At 40.5% G+C, this 17,938-nt stretch overlaps 1 protein-coding gene across 3 annotated transcripts in view; it reads right to left on the reverse strand.

Moving 5' to 3' along the window:
- The window catches only part of NT5DC1 (5'-nucleotidase domain containing 1), a 145,911-nt gene that overhangs the window by 115,467 nt on the left and 12,506 nt on the right, over positions 1-17,938 (reverse strand). Inside the window, exon 1 of one of the 3 annotated variants that reach the window (XM_088840603.1) lies at positions 2,388-2,660. The exons of 1 other annotated variant lie outside the window; for it this stretch is intronic. In XM_088840603.1, the coding sequence (XP_088696729.1) occupies positions 2,388-2,480 (93 nt within the window). In that variant the 5' untranslated portion in view covers positions 2,481-2,660. Of the gene's footprint in view, positions 1-2,387; positions 2,661-17,938 lie in introns of those variants that run through there. One more of the 3 variants, XM_055433371.2, reaches the window with a different exon arrangement.

Genomic DNA, 17,938 nt, shown 5'->3' on the forward strand with positions numbered 1-17,938 from the left:
GTAAGCATCAAACCAGCTTTTATCAGCAGAACGCTTATTAGAATAGTGACTGAGTGTCATATTCAGTCACTGAAATACCTATCATTTATTTAATCGTTTCATAATTATTTACTGAACTCCGCACGTGCAGAGTCAGCTCAGCACACAGAACACACAATAAAGTCACAGACACTGAGGCAAAAGGGTTATGGCTTTAGGACCTAGGGGAAGGTTCCAATAAGTAAACAGGAAAAAGTCAAGGCAGTGTGTAAGTGCAAAGAGAAATTAAGGTTTTATGGAAAACTGGAGGTAGGATCAGGATAAGAAGGTAAATTTCTCTTAATTTGAGACCTGCCAGATGAGGGGTCAGTGTGATGAAGAAAGGAGGGCCCCAGGCAGAGGTAACAGCCAAGCATCAACAAGGGCCACGCAATGCTGCCGTCTGCACAGGGGACCAAAGCTCACCTTCCAACATCCTTACCCATTACAAGGCCACCTGAAGACCTGAGTGTTATCTCTGTACTCCTAACTCTATTATGGTGCTCAGCACACAGAAAGATTTCTTAACCAAACAGAAAGCAAATGCACCAGATTACTGTTTTCAACCTTTAAATATCACTTATATTTGAAGCTTGTAGTAAAGAACTCTTGCTTTTGGGAAATCTTGGATTCTGAAATTGTATGCTCACACGTGCACAAAATTGACTTTTAACAATATTTCCTTCAAAAGAAGGTGACTAGAGAGGAAATGCAAGAAAATGTTAATCGGGGAAAATTTGAAAGGCAAAAGAAGGAAAATATGCGTCAAAGACCTAGAGGAAGTAGTGGCCAGAGAATCAAGTAGAAAAGTCTCCTTAACTCTCAACATGAGGAAGGAAACATCTGTACTGTGGGAAAGCAGGAACACACAACATTAGGAACAGTACACTTTTTTTTAAACCATCTGTACACAGAAAACAGGAGTAATTCATACACTGTTTAATCTGATGGGTACCTGAACTGCTAACTGGGCAAGTGAACCTCATCTTAATGAGGACCTGCGACGAGCTGACTCACTGGAAAAGACTCTGATGCTGGGAAAGGTTGGGGGCGGGAGGAGAAGGGGACGACGGAGAATGAGATGGCTGGATGGCACCACCGACTCTGTGGACATGAGTTTGAGTGTACTCCGGGAGTTGGTGATGGACAGGGAGGCCTGGCGTGCTGTGATTCATGGGGTCGCGGAGAGTCGGACACGACTGAGTGACTGAACTGAACTGAACTGAACCCTGGCTGATGTCTGCACCAGCTACTTAGCGCTCTATCCTAAGTGGTCAGATTGGACAATGATTCCAGTAGTAGCTACAAAAGCCACCACGTGTGTCAGACACAGCTCTCAGCATTATATATCCATTACCTTTGTAATCCTTGCAACAACCTTTCCAGGTAAATCCAATTATTAGCCCAGTTTTACAGACGAGGAACTGAAACTAGACACAGGTTAAGTAATTTGCCCAAGGTCACGGAGCTAGTAACAGAGGAGCTAGTGCCTTAAGCTAGGCAGTCTGGCTGCAAAATCCTGGCTGTGACGACCATAGCCAGTTTTTTCTGTTTTGGATACTTAGATCTTTGACTTACCAAAAAAAAAAAAAAATTAATTTCTGAAAATCAGTTTCCATGGGAAACTAAAGGAATGAGTACAATTCACTTAAGGGTACAGATATGGAATCATACACACTCCACTTCCTTCCCTAAGTGCAGGAAGCGTCCGGGCTGTTGTTAGGATTAAAACTTGCGTGGAGCATGCAGTAAATGAGCAATCCTTAGTTCCTTCTCTTGGTACAAGGCAAAATTAGGGATAAGATCTTAATGACTTTCCAGTTAGTCTTCTTTCCAATACACCACACAATTTTCCCCAGAAGGCAGTATTTAAAAACTGACAGGTGGTCGCATGGAAGTACAAAAGAAAAAAAAAGCAGCCAAAGATGAAGACAAAAGTCGCTAACCAGGTGGCTGTATCAGCGCTCTGCTGGTAGCCAGAATGATTTGCTGAGACGTTACAAAACTGGGGATCTGCAAAGGACACCCCAGTTTCCCCGGACCCGCCCTACCTCTGCCCCAGGAACCGCTTCCCCAACCCAATCTTGCACAACTTGTCTTTCCTTCGCCCCTTTTCTTCCCTACCCGGCTCTCAAACTAGGCTACGGGCTGGGCTAAAGAAGCCGGTACCCTGAGCAAAGGCGGAGACGGCGTTGGGGGGCGGGGGATGGGGTATGCACGCTTCCTTCCGCCCCGCCTCGCGGCGGGAGGCCGAGTTGTGCGCAAAGGCGCGGCGGCTGCAGGGCCCCGGCGGCGGCCCGGGAGGAAACTCGAGCCCGCGCCGCCGTGGAGGCTGCACGCCGGGCGCTCCGGCGGCCCGCGCCACTCACCCGGGCGCTCTCGGGCAGGTTGTAGCAACACAGAGTGTGGTCCAGGTCGAAGCCGACCACGTCGCAGGCGGCCAGGGAGAAGTGCTGAGCCATAGCTGCGCGCGGAACTCCGGAGACTGCGTGGACCCCGGCAGGGGGCGGAGAGCACGCGGGCAGGACGCTGCGGGACTCCCCGGCGGGCCGCGGCGGGGCGGGGCGGGGCGGGGCTCCGGACGCCGCACAGCGGCCCCGCGCTCTTCCCGCGCCCGCGAGCCCCGCCCCCGAACGCGCGTCTCTCCGCCCCTCGCAGCCGGCCTCCCGGGCGCCCGGCCTTCGGGCGGACACCCCCAGGCCGGCTCCTGCCGCTTTGTCACCCCTCTGATCCCCGCCCCGATGTCCGAAGGCGGGATATGGCCAGGAGCGGAACCACTGCTGCAGGGATTGGGGGCGTCGCTAAGTCCCTGTTGGTGCATAGCCTTTGCCACAAAATTAACCCCGCGCTATCAAAACGCCAGGGGAACCGCGAGACTGCCAAGTTACACCTGACCCTTTACTCTTGTGTGCGACATCATAAAAGATTTTGGAGAAAATGTTATCCTCTAATACCCCTCTGCCCCAGGTAGCCTATAACTTGGAGGATTTTTTTTTTTTTTTTGCTCACGAGATCTCTAACCATGGATTGAATCAAAACTTTTACATTCCTTAGTAAATTCCTAAGTATATTTCCAAGTAAAATGGGGGACTTCAACATTTCACCCCGTGGAGCGTATTAGAAAATAAATTTGTTAGAAATCGTTAAGGACCATTTTTGCAAAGTGATGATGATTAAGGAAACCAATATTCGTTGTTATTTGATTATCTTACTTTTACTGTAAAGAAGAATTTTTCCTATGAAAGGACTTTAGAAACTTCCTAAAACATGCTGCAGAAAAGAAAACTTTATGCAAAGAGGTTTTAAAATTTATACAACACACAGCGATTTGAATGACAATGTTCTCAGTTCTCTCAAGGACTGTGTATAGTGAATATCATTTTAGATTCACAGAAGAAAATTAATTCATTATGTACAGTGGATGCTCAGGGCATTTAATTCTGAGAACTCCTGGATATGAAGGGCTAGGACTCTGAGACTTTTAAAGTCATTTACAAGAGAAAATACAAATCTTCACATTAAAAACAGAAGATAAATGTATTATCTTTGTGCTGCTTCTGTTTTAAATTTTAAAAAGACTTTGCCCAAAGGGAAAAATTCAATAGTTATGACATAATGAAAATACAACAGATTGAGAATTATACTTAACCCTTACAAATACTAATCCTTATGAGGCTCACAGACCAACCAAGGAATTAATTTAGTACAATAAATAGTTCAATCTGGTAGGACATTTATTGTACCCAGTGGACCCATTTGAATAAATGAATAACTTGTTCCATTATGACTTGTGAAACCCCCAAACAAATCTGTCTGGACTAGGCACAGGAAGGAATCCTCAAGAAGATGGAGCTGTTCACTGGTTAGAGCCCAACAGCCATGTCTTTAATATCTGTGGGTCAAAACAGAAAGAGCTGTATTATTTCATCATTTGAGCCTATTTCTTTTTCGTGAATCTGTTGGCCATAGAATTGACCTTAACATTCTTTTTTGGCCCCTGCGGGAGAGTGTGTGCCAAGGTCACACTACAGGTAGACTCCACATTGAAAGCCCCAAGTCTCCTTGGAGGATATTTTGTTTTACTCTGGGACTAGGCACTTCAGGGACTTCTCTTAGTAATGTAAGTATACACATGCACTCATTGCTAGAAGGAAGAGTATGAAAGGATTGGTTTTATGTGGCCTAAGTGGTCATGATCCTGGGACTGGAGTTGGCCCTAAGACCTGGACACGCTTATCAACGGTCATATCTACTTGCTAAGAAACAACTCTTACATGTCTTATATTCCTCAAGGCCTTGTCTATAACATTTACATTTTGTAGGAGGGTCTAGAAAATAACCTGACCCCATCATCTTGAATGAGCTGTCACTCATCATGACTTTCCATTTGCCTTTCTTGGCCATTATCTTAAACCTCAGTCTAACTTCTGTAAGAATATGTGGGATGGTCTCCCTCTTTTCCTTCACTCCCTACATAACCTTGAACTTAAATACAGACATTTACTTCATTTCATAGGCTTATTTCCAAAGGCAGATATTTTCTTTCTTTCTATACATTCAGTTCAGTTCAGTTGCTCAGTCGTGTCCGACTCCTTGCAACCCCATGAATCGCAACATGCCAGGCCTCCCTGTCCATCGCCAACTCCCAAAGTTTACCCAAACTCACGTCCATCGAGTCAGCAATGCCATCCACCCATCCCATCATCCATCGTCCCCTTCTTCTCCTGCCCCCAATCCCTCCCAGCACCAGGGTCTTTTCCAATGAGTCAACTCGTCACATGAGGTGGTCAAAGTATTGGAGTTTCAACTTAAGCATCAGTCCTTCTAATGAGCACCCAGGACTGGTCACCTTTAGGATGGACTGGTTGAATCTCTTTGCAGTCCAAGAGACTCTCAAGAGTCTTCTCCAACACCACAGTTCAAAAGTATCAATTCTTCGGGGCTCAGCTTTCTTCACAGTCCAACTCTCACATCCATACATGACCACTGGAAAAACCATAGACTTGACTAGAGGGACCATTAAACTTTTATCAAATATAGTGGCATGCACACCTCTTCTATTGTCAGCCGTAAGTTCAGTGTTCTACTCGGACTCCAATTAATTACTGTTTCTTCGAGTGATATGTTAAATATGTGAGTATTAGGGACTGAATTATGTCCACCCAGAGTTCACATGTTGACGCCCTACACCCCAGTGTGACTCCATTTGGGTATAGAGATTTAAGGAGGTAAGTATGGTTAAATACGGTCATAAGAGTGGGAACCTAATTCAATATGGCTTGTGTAATTATAAGAAGAGGAAATACACAAGGGATGCACATACATAGAGAAAAGGTCACGTGAGCACACAGGGAGAATGTTCAACCTGCTAGCAAGAGGAGAGATTTCACCGGAAACCAGCCCTACCTGCACCTTGATCTTGGACTTTCAGCTACCAGAACCACGAGAAAATAATTTCCTGTTATTTAAGCCACTCAGTTTGTGGCCTTCTGTTAAAGCAGTCTCAGCAGACTGACGTATAGATGTTGTTTTGTCAAATGAGCAAATAACGTTAATATGTATTGTCTGAAAGATCTTTGGGGAAAGTCTTAGTTGCTCCATCGTGTCCAGCTCTTTGCAGCTGTGGACTGTAGCCCGCCAGAATCCTCTGTCCATGGAGTTCTCCAGACAAGAATATTTCCAGTATTCTTGGGAAGGGTTACCGTACCCTTCTCCAGGGGATCTCTATGACCCAGGATTGAACCTGGGTCTCCTGCATTGCAGGCAGATTCTTTACATGGGAGCCACTGGAAAGTGAAAGTCGCTGTCATGACTGACTCTTTGCCACCCCATGGACTACTTGAGTGGGTGGCCGTTCCCTTCTCCAGGGGATCTTCCCAACCCAGGGATAGAACTCAGGTCTCCCACATAACGGGCTGATTCTTTACCAGTTGAGCTACCAGGGAAGCCTTAAATGATGTGAAATTTGTTTAAGTTATTTGTTAGTTTTAAAAGTTTTGATACTTTTATTTGTATGTAATGTCAATACCATGCTGTGGAGTTTTAGGATTTTTTTATTTAGTGTTCCATGTATAAATATATATATTTTTTCTTATAATTAGGAAGTTATAAAATAATTTTGAAATGCTCAGAAATAGGTTATGATTTTTATTGATCATTTTCTAGGTTTGAATATTATCATTATAACTGACCTATATTTTAATAATGAAAATACTATAATTTAGGAAATTTAACCTTAGGTATGCCTTTTACTTAATTTGTTACTACCTAGGACACAACTGAAGCGACTTAGCAACAGCAGCAGCAGGTAATAACTTTGTGATCAGCTAGCTTAAATTTTAGACACTAAAATAGCATATTTAGTGATATTTTATCAATTTATAATACTGTATTTTAACATATAAATTGTAAATATTCACCAGGCTTATTAAGGAGGGGGGAGGAGGGAAATAGTCTGTTTAATTTTTCATTAGTTTAAAATATACTTTTCTAAATACTCCAAAATAAACATTATAATGTTCAACCTTTTATGTAATCTAAGCCAATCAACACATCTTCTCTGGCTCATATAATTTGTTTAAAGGGGAATAATTAAGATTATTTAGTACTTTAAAATGTACAAATGCCTAAAAATTAATCTCTCCAAGTCATTTAGCAAAATAGAACCAAAAGCTGATTTATAATACTGGACTGTGGCCTTAAGATGGCAGTAGTTCTGCATTAGGAATATTTTTCATTTGATTTCTTTAATCTTCAAATTTAAATACATTATTTTCTACTCTCCATTTCTCCTCTTGCCACAAGAAGAGAGACCTACTTAGAAATTTTACTGTAAGTTTTTTTTGTGTGTATTTATTTTTGATGGTGTAGGGGAGAATGTGATAGAATGAAGTCCTTTGGTAAGAAACTGCTTATTAAGACTTGTGTGAATTAAAAAACCAAAATGTTTACAATGTGAAATGAGTGCCTCTTGGAGAGAAAACTAAAATACTAACTAGCAAAACTGTGACTCAAACAGATCTCAAATGATGCAGCAGTGGATTGAGATTTAATTAGGACAAATGTTAAGTTTGGGGTTAGGGTCAAGTAGGGGTTAGGGTCAAGTAATCAACTTTATCTGGAGAAGGCAATGGCAAGCCACTCCAGTACTCTTGCCTAGAAAATCCCATGGACGGAGGAGCCTGGTAGGCTGCAGTCCATGGGGTCGCTACGAGTCAGACATGACTGAGCGACTTCACTTTCACTTTCACACATTGGAGAAGGAAATGGCAACCCACTCCAGTGTTCTTGCCTGGAGAATCCCAGGGACGGGGGAGCCTGGTGGGCTGCCGTCTATGGGGTCACACAGAGTCGGACACGACTGAAGTGACTTAGCAGCAGCAGCAGCAGCAATCAACTTTATCAGTCTGTTATGGAGCATCTCGACTGATCAGATGTTAAGTCAGAAATAAAATATGGATAAACTCAAGGTGAACTCAGCTAGCTCTGATTTGAATTCAGTTCCTCTTTAATTGACTGTCACTTCACAGTACTTCCCTTTGCCTTGGCTGTCCAAGGTATGAAGGTTCTAAATTGCAGAAGGTCTACCATGTTGTCAAGGAGTCTGGGAAGAGACTTTAGGTCCTTGGTTACTGGCATCCATATAACTGCTTTTCCTCGGCTAGACTGTCACTTTCAGTCTTTGGTTGCCTCTGGCCGTATTGGCCACACTGGCCACACCATCAGCATCCATCCATGCTGCATAAATTCTGAAACACCTCTAGTTATTGTCATCAGGAAAATGGTTAGTTTGACCGCAACCATGAAATCATCCCTCATTCAGCCAACCGCTGCTCCTCTCTTGAGCAGTTCAAGGAAACCTTCACAGGAGACTTTCGGCTTTGGAGCCACAGAAAAGGAAGGTACGTGTTATGGTGAGGGAAGGCCGGGTGGCTGCCTCAGTCCCTCTTTCTACCTAACTGTGACCTTACCCACTGTTCCTATTCTAGTGATGGCCCTGTGTTATCATAGGACATTCTGCAAAGCTTTTGAAAAGAGAACTAGGATTCAATTCTCTCTGCTTTTGGATCCTCAGGCTCATGTGGGAGGTTCTTTTGTTTCCCATACAGGGAATTTAACCTTGTAATGGGATAGAATGTAGGGTCCCTTTCTCAGAGACCCACACAAGTGACTCACTCTGATGCTCTCCATTCTGTTTCCCTCAGGACTCACATTGTCAGATAAGATACAGAGTGTCTTTTAAGTACAGAAGTGAGTAAAAGTTTTGAGTCTTCAAGGGCATCCAAATATGAACATATCTCAGAAACCCCTTACAAAGAGTGATCCAGTCAATGTGGAGGCATCACTCAGGCATGAATCCAGAGCTTCTTTGACTCCAGACCTCTTAAGCAGGATGTTTATTTTCATGATTGAAATGACTGAATGCATCTTACCTGTGTATTTTCATCTTTGACCATTTATCCCTGTCTAATCATGCATTTTTTACGATGTACAAAGTATTTCATTAAATGGGTAACAATACCTCTCATAATTTAATATTGCTTCTTTATTTTTCCCCAGTTTCTTTATCTGTAGAATCAGATATTTGAAATTAAAAAAAATACTGGTATCTATTATTTTAACAACGACATTCAAAATTGATTATTTTATTGCTTGTCCATTCTTCACCACTGTTTTTTTCATAAATGCCTCTTAACAAAAATATTCACACCAACCCTTTTTTCTTTTTTAAACTATGAAAGTATTATAACACATTTATAGTAGACTTGGAAAGTACAGAATAAAGTTACGTATAGTCCCACAATATATTACAATTATTTTTTAAGTAGACAAATGAAGATTTTTAGTTGGAGTTTCAATATCAAATCTCAAAAATTAATAGAATGAATATATAGAAAAGCATAAGGATATAGTAGACCTGAAAAGCACCATGCACTAATTCAATATAATTAAGGTTTATGCAATTTTCACACAACAGTAGGATACAAATTCTATTCAAGTTCCCATAGACTATAAACTCAGAGAAACTGGAAAATATCCAGAGACATAAAACAAGGTGTAAAAATTTCATGGTCTAAAGGTTTTGAAATCATGCAGCATCTGCTTTCTTATCATCCACACTAACCCATTTGAAAAGCAGTGTGCAAATGTCAAGAGTCTTAGAGATGGTTTATATGTGTTAACATCTTTAATCCAATTCTAGACATCTGGCCTAAGATTTCTATCCCAGAAAAACCTCAGGTAACAGGGTGATTGGGTAATGGTAGTGACATTTAAATAATCTGCCCAACTCCTGTGTTTCAGCTAAACATTCCAATCACCATTCCTCTAAAATGGATTTTTGAAAAACAATACAAAAGAAGGCAGAGAGAGTGAAAAATAAAAGGAATGCTAAACATTTGGGAGCAATAGAAAAATTATGAGAGGTATTGTTATCGATTTAATGAAACACTTTGTACATCTAAATATGCATGATTAGATGGAGATAAATCATCAAATATGGTAGATTTAAACACAAGCATAATGATAATTTTTTTTATTAGAGTCTAGTTGCTTTACAATGTTGTGTTAGTTTCTGCTGTACAACAAAGTGAATCAGCTATATGTATACATATATCTCCTCCCTCTTGAGCCTCCCTCCCACTCTCCCCCAATGATAATTATATTAAATGTAAATTATCTAAAGACTCCAATTAAAAGTTGTTAGTTTTGTTCAAAAAGCAAGATCCAAGTACACCATCTAAAGAAACCAACTTTACACATGAAGCTATAATACCATTTGAAAAAATTGGAGGTGTACCATAAGGTATCTGCTGTCATGGAAAAACTTTAGCATAGTGATTCATTTTATTAATTTTCTCTAACATTTCTATTAATTTGCTTATTAAAAGCAAGAATAGAAGATATAAATGAAGAAGGACTCTTGCTTAGATTTCTAAATTTCTGGATCATAAAGCAAAGTCAGGTTAGTCATCTAAATACTTGTTAGGAAGCAAAAAGGAAATCATATATTATCTCCCCTATCTTTGTTTTTGAGTTGCTTTTAACCTCCTTTCTCTATTCTTCACACCTACCTGCCCAGAACTGGTATTGGGATTTGTGGAAACACAAACACATCTTGTTGGCCAGGGTCGGTTTCCAGACCGCACCTTCCACAGTTTCCACTCACAAGTGGTTTATAGTCCTTTAAAAACATGGCCAGGCATGTCAGGATCAGGGATGAGGAAAACAATGAGCAATTCTCTGGTCTTTTGATGGTTGCTGCTGCTTAACCCTTTCACCATTTTTGTTAGCATAAAGAAAAGCTCTTGTCATTTTTACCACATTAACTAGTTTTGCCTCATAATAGGAGCACTAGATAGAAATGGAATTGAGTAATAAGAAATCCGCTTGTGTAAGGCACACATTACCCAATACTAAGGACACTAAGTATTTTTCCTTTAGGGTTGTTTCATCATTGACTGTTTTTCTGTCAGACTTCTCTACCAGCTTGGAGAATGAAGTGGCAACCCACTCCAGTGTTCTTGCCCGGAGAATCCCATGGACCGAGGAGCCTGGTATGCTACGGTCCATGGGGTCGCAAAGAGTCAGACACGACTGAGCAACTTCACTCACTCACTCACTCACTATCAGCTGTAAGTTATTTCAGACTGGGAACTGCGTCTTGTTCATCTTTATGTGTCTTAGTAGCACACAGCCTGGCACATAATGCCCATTGAATGAGTGAATGAATTTTCGTTTCCTAATTTCCATCTTCATCCATTGTGAATTTTTGAATGGGTGCAAGGAAGCTTTTACTTGGAAGGCAAGAGGCACTATATTTCATTGACACTCTAAATCCCTGTTCTCAGTAATCAATAAATCAGGGTTCACATTTCACAGATTTATAATAAAGATTTTAATCTCTTGGAGCCAGTTTCAGGCAGTGTTCTGACAGCCATTAATTTTTAGTCCTGTCAAATACTAGTATAAGTGTATCAGGCACAAATTTTTTATTTGACCTTCTATAGACTCTTCACTGTGCGCACCAAGAGCTCTGATGCAGGCTATATAAATTATCACAGGGTAAAAATAGCCTACGCCAACATTTTGAGAACCTAAGAATTAACTTCCCCAGTCACACTTACTTTTTAACAGTACATCATGTAGAAAAATACTCACTTTAGAAACTTTGGTTTATATATTTAATGGTAAAGTTCACAGAATTTTTCTAGTTTCTGTAATAGATTCTGCCTATATTGAGCTAATACTCCCCATTAAACTCTTCATTAGGACTGTTGACCCTTGGAACATAGTATTTTTTTATACACTAGAATTTATTCTTATTCTTCAAGCTATATTTTAAAAATGTCATTTGGACATGCCAACAGTTCTTAATGAGAATGGTTGAATAAATTCTGTTTTTGGCTTGCAGTGGCAGTGTCAATATATGCATAATTTATTATTATTAATTTCTTCTGGAAATTAGCCAAGTAGGCATTATAAACAACATGTCCATTTTTTCCTTTTTTCTTTTTTTCACCCACAAATATGACAGTACTCCAAGGAGGGTACAAAGTGCCGCTGTCTCTGGGTACACACGTAACCTCTGTCCTTCCTCTTGTTCTCTGTGATGTGTGGGTGTGAACACACACAAGGCACTTGCATGTGGGTGGGGAGGGCTTGTCAGTGAGCGGAGAAATAGCAAACATTGACCTTGAGTTGTGAGGACTAAAATACCTGACACAGACCCTGGAACTATAAAAATTCCATAACCAACATTTGCTTTTAGGAGTCTGTGTCCTAAACTTTATGAATTTTCCTCTATCCAATAACCAGACTCCAGGCTGGCTACACTCATTTTTCCAGATTGGTCAAGGGGCATTAAAAGCAGAACAAGGCTGTCCACATGGGAGTGTTCTATTGTTATTAATCTTGTGAATAAACAATAATATTAGCAAACAAGTTAAATACCTCTGTCTAATAAATCCTGACATGTCATGTTCATACCTGCTGGAAGATACTAAGGGTATCCAGAAGATGTGACACTCTATTCCTGGATCAAAAAACCGCTTCCTCCAGTTTTCATTTTCCAAGGTACACTGTCTTGTAAGACACATCAGTGTTCAGCTTTGTGTAACTGCTGTAAGAGCATGCGTTGATCTGGCAGGGCCAGAAAAAAGGAAGGAATCTTGTGACAGGCAGGTTGCATTATGATCTGTGAAGCAAAGGTGATTCTCCATCTTCTCTGAAAGAAAGAAGCATTGGCTTTCTCCATGGACAGTCCCTGGAATATAGGAAGTGGTCAAAAATGTTTGTTCAATGAGCAAGGAAATGTGTAAATAAATACAATAAGCAGGAAAGAAGGTAAGGGGGTAATCACAATTTAAACCAGAGGAGAGGAGATTATAAACTTATTAAAAGATCATCCTGAAATAGCTCTGTGAACCTACCTACCAATCAAATTACAAATTTGTATGAGGTAAGAGATGAGAAAAAAAGAGTTGTTATTAGCTTCCTAATTCTAAAACTTGGATTTAAATAATCACAAGAAAATAAATAATATTATTAACCATTGAGGGCTTCAGTTCAGTTCAGTCACTCAGTCATGTCCGATTCTGCAGTATCCCATGGACTGCAGTACTTCAGGCCTCCCTGTCCATCACCAACTCCCGGAGCTTGCCAAAACTCATATCCATTGAGTCGGTGATGCCATCCAACCATCTCATCCTCTGTCATCCCCTTCTCCTCCCCACTTCAATCTTTCCCAGCATCAGTGTCTTTTCAAATGAGCCAGTTCTTCACATCAGGTGGCCAAAGTATCAGAGTTTTAGCTTTAGCGTCAGTCCTTCAATGAATATTCAGGACTGATTTCCTTTAGGATGGACTGGTTGGATCTCCTTGCAGTCCAAGGGACTCTCAAGAGTCTTCTTCAACACCATAGTTCAAAAGCATCAATTCTTTGGCTCTCAGCTTTCTTTAGAGTCCAACTCTCACATTCATACATGACTACTGGAAAAACCATAGGTTTGACTATATGGACCTCTGTTGGCAAAGTAATGTCTCTGCTTTTTAATATGCTGTCTAGTTTGGACATAGCTTTTCTTCCAAGGAGCAAGTGTCTTTTAATTTCATGGCTGAAGTCACCATCTGCAGTGATTTTGGAGCCCAAGAAAATAAAGTCTGTTCACTGTTTCCACTGTTTCCCCACCTTCTGCCCTAAAGTGATGGTACCAGATGACATGATCTTAGTTTTTTGAATGTTGAGTTTTAAGCCAACTGTTTCACTCTCCTCTTTCACTTTCATCAAGAGGCTAGGTTTTGTTTGAGACCTCCAAGAGTCTGTTTCCCCAGTCCTATGTAAGTTCTGAGGGCTCTGCTGCTGCTGCTGCTAAGTCGTTTCAGTCGTGTCCGATTCTGTGAGACCCCATAGACGACAGCCCACCAGGCTCCTCCATCCCTGGGATTCTCCAGGCAAGAATACTGGAGTGGGTTGCCATTTCCTTCTCCAATACATGAAAGTGAAAAGTGAAAATGACGTCGCTCAGTCATGTCTGACTCTTTGCAACCCCATGGACTGCAGCCTACCAGGCTCCTCCGTCCATGGGAGTTTCCAGGCAAGAGTACCGGAGTGGGTTGCCATTGCCTTCTCCATCTGAAGGCTCTATGGTAGAGTTAATGGCAACCTCCTCCAAGAGGGCTATGCCACACCCAGGTCTGCTGTGCCCTTCTGGCAGGCCGCTGCTGACCCATACCTCTGCAAGAGATACTCAAACACTCAAAGGCAGGTCTGACTCAGTCTCTGTGGGGTCTCTGGGTCCTATTAAGGGCTTACTTTGTGTCAAAAATTTTTATAAGCATTTTACAGCTATGAACTCATGTAATCTTCACAGTGACCCTGTGGTGTAGATACTATAATTATCTTCATTTTTATAGATGAGGAACTGGGCATAACAAGATTTTAAAAAACCCAAACTTGTTCATAATCACATAGATGGTAAGTAGTCATAGAAGAGACAAAACATGGTGACCTAGCAGTCTATTTCATCTATTTCATCCACAAGTGAATTCATGACGATAGAAGAGCCAGATTTTCTCCCCAAAGGTGAGAGACAGTTCAACAAGCAGGTGGAAGAAGAGAAACTGAGGGAACTGGCAAGAGCTGAGAACCCCATGGGTGATTGAAATTAGTCTGATCTCTGCTCCTCTTCTAGCTGAGCACTCACAAGAGAGAGGATGGTGGGGGCTCCCACTGCAGGGAGCATCCTTTGCTTTCCAGGTTGTAACCAGAGAAGACCTCACCTCACAAGATGACAGGGGGAGCCAAGATGGATAATTTGGGACAATCACTCTGATTTTTTTGTGTCCTTGGAGAGCAGTAGTAAGTTTCTTATGTCCCTGAATAGTGCTCTGATGTAAGGCAATTGAGAACCAAAGATGAGAAAAAGCCTTGGGATGAGACAAGGGGAGTTAGATCTCTTCAGTTTGACTTTTGGGCAAGGAAAGAATCAAGGCAAGTTTTCAAAATGGATTTTATGTCTACTGATGATCTCCATGGCAATTTGATTACTATATGTGAAATTTTGCTATTTATGAACATTTGACCATAATGCAATTTTTAAAAAGTATTTAAGAAATAATTTTAAAATTTTTGCTCAAATTTAGTTTTGTCCCATGTATATCTGATTACCTGCAGAAGTAAAGTAACTTGTTAAATTCATTTTGTCACATAAAATAAAGAAGTACCATTATATTTTATTACCTAGAGGGAAGGTCATCATCGGAGAAGGCACTGGTGACCCACTCCAGTACTCTTGCCTGGAAACTCCCATGGACGGAGGAGCCTGGTAGGCTGCAGTCCATGGGGTTGCAAAGAGTCGGACACGACTGACGTAACTTAGCAGCAGCAGCAGCAAGGTCATCATCAACTATATGGATTAGGCTGGGACCTCCTCATTCTAATACAGAAAGCCTTTTGTACCAGGAGATCCTCAGTCTTTGGTAAACTGGGGTAATTAGTCAGCACCTGCATACAAATCACATTTCCCTAACATTAACGGAATTCAGATGAGTCAGTCCAGGTAAGACTGGTTTTAGCTCTGCAGAATGTACTGATGTTCCATTTTAAGCTCTAGGTAGATGCTCCTCATTTGGACTCATTGAGGACTTCTTGAGTCTTTAGCAGGTCTCTGAATTGTGGGTTTTAAATTTTTCTTAATATTTTCTAGGAAGATGCAAGATATCTAAGTCTGTGAAACAGCAGGAGCTAGGTGATAGAGAAGCATATGTGATGGCTTCACAGACCATGCAGGGGTAACAAAGGAGCAGGTGCTTTTGACTTTTGTGTCTCTGGAGAATAGGGGTCAGGACAGAACAAGAAATTCTCTGACAGCCTCCTTTGCCCTAGCAGCCGCCAGGAGCCAGGATTTTGGACTTTGTTGTCAGCTCTCTTATTAATTCCCTCAGCAGTCCTTGGCATCATAGCCAAACATCATTTTAAGCTCTCAGTCTGTCAAATCTGGATAATTCTTAGCTATCTCACAGTGTTGTTGTGGGAATTCATTAATATTTATGAACACATTTAAATGGAGAAGTGCAGTATAAATATTATTGAATGAATTGAAAAATTGTTTCCTACATAGTATTATACATAAAGGAAAATAAGCCATAGACTGTAGTGTCTTCTTGGAAGAGTTTTAAAATAATGATCAGTTATCTGCCATTTCCTATTTCACCTTTAATAAGTTTAGTGTTTTGTTATTTAATGTTTTCAACAATGACTTCTGCTAAATTTATTTTTATTATTGTATTGACGCATTTTGTTTCCTGTTAAGTTCAATTCATCTCTTTATTTACAGTTAAGGTTTTCTAAATCATTGACCATGATTTTTCTTCCATTGAAATTTATCTAGTTTAAAAGGGACATTTGTCATTACTTAAGAGTAACAAAGAAACTCATTGCTTAAGAGAATAGATATTTCTATAGTCAGGATCATTGCATCAAATTTCTGTTTCATGAATTCTTGCCCCCTTCTTACATTTAGTTGGAAGAAAATGGGATTTTCAGCATAATAAAATTTTACTTAAGTTTTTGGTTAAGCTTATGAATTATGTAAAATAGAGAAGTAAAACCTTTTAACAAAACACATATTAATAACAATTCTCAAAATATTCATAATGGTAGTATTTTACAAATGGCAAAAAATACATTCAATGTTAAAAGACAGTCCATTTCGGAAAGATTATTTAAAAAAATTTCTGCCTCATATGTTATGACAGCAAGGAGAGCTATCTGCTGCTGTTTTAGCAATTCAACATTTTACTGACTTCTGTATCATGTCTAACTTTAAGACCAAAATTACTATTTTAAATATTTTTTTAATTTCTTATAACTTCAACATACATAACTCTTCCCAGCCATAGCTGCTATTTAGTTAAGACACCGACAACGCTATCTCCCATCACCCATGGCAGCCATATCAGAATGAGTGTCTTGGAGCATCAATACCCTAGTAGAGTCAATGCTGATGCAGGGCCTGGTTCTCAATAATATATATTTAGAAACTTCAAAAAAATCAATTTACTCCAAATGATTAAATTTATAAAATATATCCTAGTTAGCCATATTCACGGGAGAATGACTTATGGAACACACGTCAAAATTTTAACTCCAAATTAAAGGTATACTTGGTGAAACTAGTAAGGTACATTCAGGAGTCCCACACAAAGAAAACTGCTTACTGAACACAGAATCTAGAAAAGGAAATTGTTATAAAAAAGATGAGACTTCACTCTAATATGTTCTAGAATGGGAGCCTTTCTCATTCTTTCCAAAATTCTGTAATTATAACTGATAACTAAAAGTAGAGTACACACAGTAGAGACACACTAAAATATTATTTTTGTATACTCCTCTCTTTCAGTTCTTCTTATCAGTAACATACACAGAAAACCCGTCATAATTACCTAACAAATTTCCTCATGACAAACATATTACATTTACTGCAATCTATTTCAAAGGGCTACTTCCTTTTTCAGGGAGCACCCTCAGTTTTTTGTTGAGATTTGAGAATCACTATAATCCTACCAGAGGTTTATTTTATGTTCTTCTAGATGTCTCCCACAGACCAACTCCCTGGTACAATTTCCACAGAGGTCTAACTTTATCTGCATTATCAGTCAGTTAGAGTTAGGTTAAGGTCTGCAAGAAACAATACTTAAAATCTCTGAGGCTTAAAACAACCAAGATTATTTCTCCTTTAGGTTATATGTATCTGTCTGGTAAGTGAGGATCCTTTCCATGTTTTGCTCACTCAGGGATGCAGGCTAATAACCTTTCGTCTGCAACATTGTTGTCATGGTAGGGAAGGAAATGTAGTTAATTGCACTCTTCCTCTTACAGGCTTCTACTTGGAAGTGATACATACTAGTTCTAATAACATTTCATTGGTCAAAGCAAGCCATTGGTCATGCTTACCTTCAACAGGATCAGTTCAGTTCAGTTCAGTCGCTCAGTCGTGACCGACTCTTTGCGACCCCATGAACCACAGCACGCCAGGCCTCCCTGTCCATCACCAACTCCCGGAGTTCACTCAAACTCATGTCCACAGAGTCGGCGACGCCATCCAGCCATCTCATTCTCTGTTGTCCCTGTCTCCTCCCGCCCCCAACCTTCCCCAGCATCAGAGTCTTTTCCAGTGAGTCAACTTGTCGCATGAAGTGGCCAAAGTATTGCAGTTTCAGCTTTAGCATCTGTCCTTCCAATGAACACTCAGGATTGATCTCCTTTAGAATGGACTGGTTGGATCTCCTTGCAGTCCAAGGGACTCTCAAGAGTCTTCTCCAACACCACAGTTCAAAAGCATCAATTCTTCGGCGATCAGCTTTCTTCACAGTCCAACTCTCACATCCATACATGACCACCGGAAAAACCATAGCCTTG

Source organism: Moschus berezovskii, chromosome 10 (assembly GCF_049115385.1).
Source record: "Moschus berezovskii isolate FMDL1 chromosome 10, NW_MosBer_1.0, whole genome shotgun sequence".
Taxonomy (NCBI): domain Eukaryota; kingdom Metazoa; phylum Chordata; class Mammalia; order Artiodactyla; family Moschidae; genus Moschus; species Moschus berezovskii.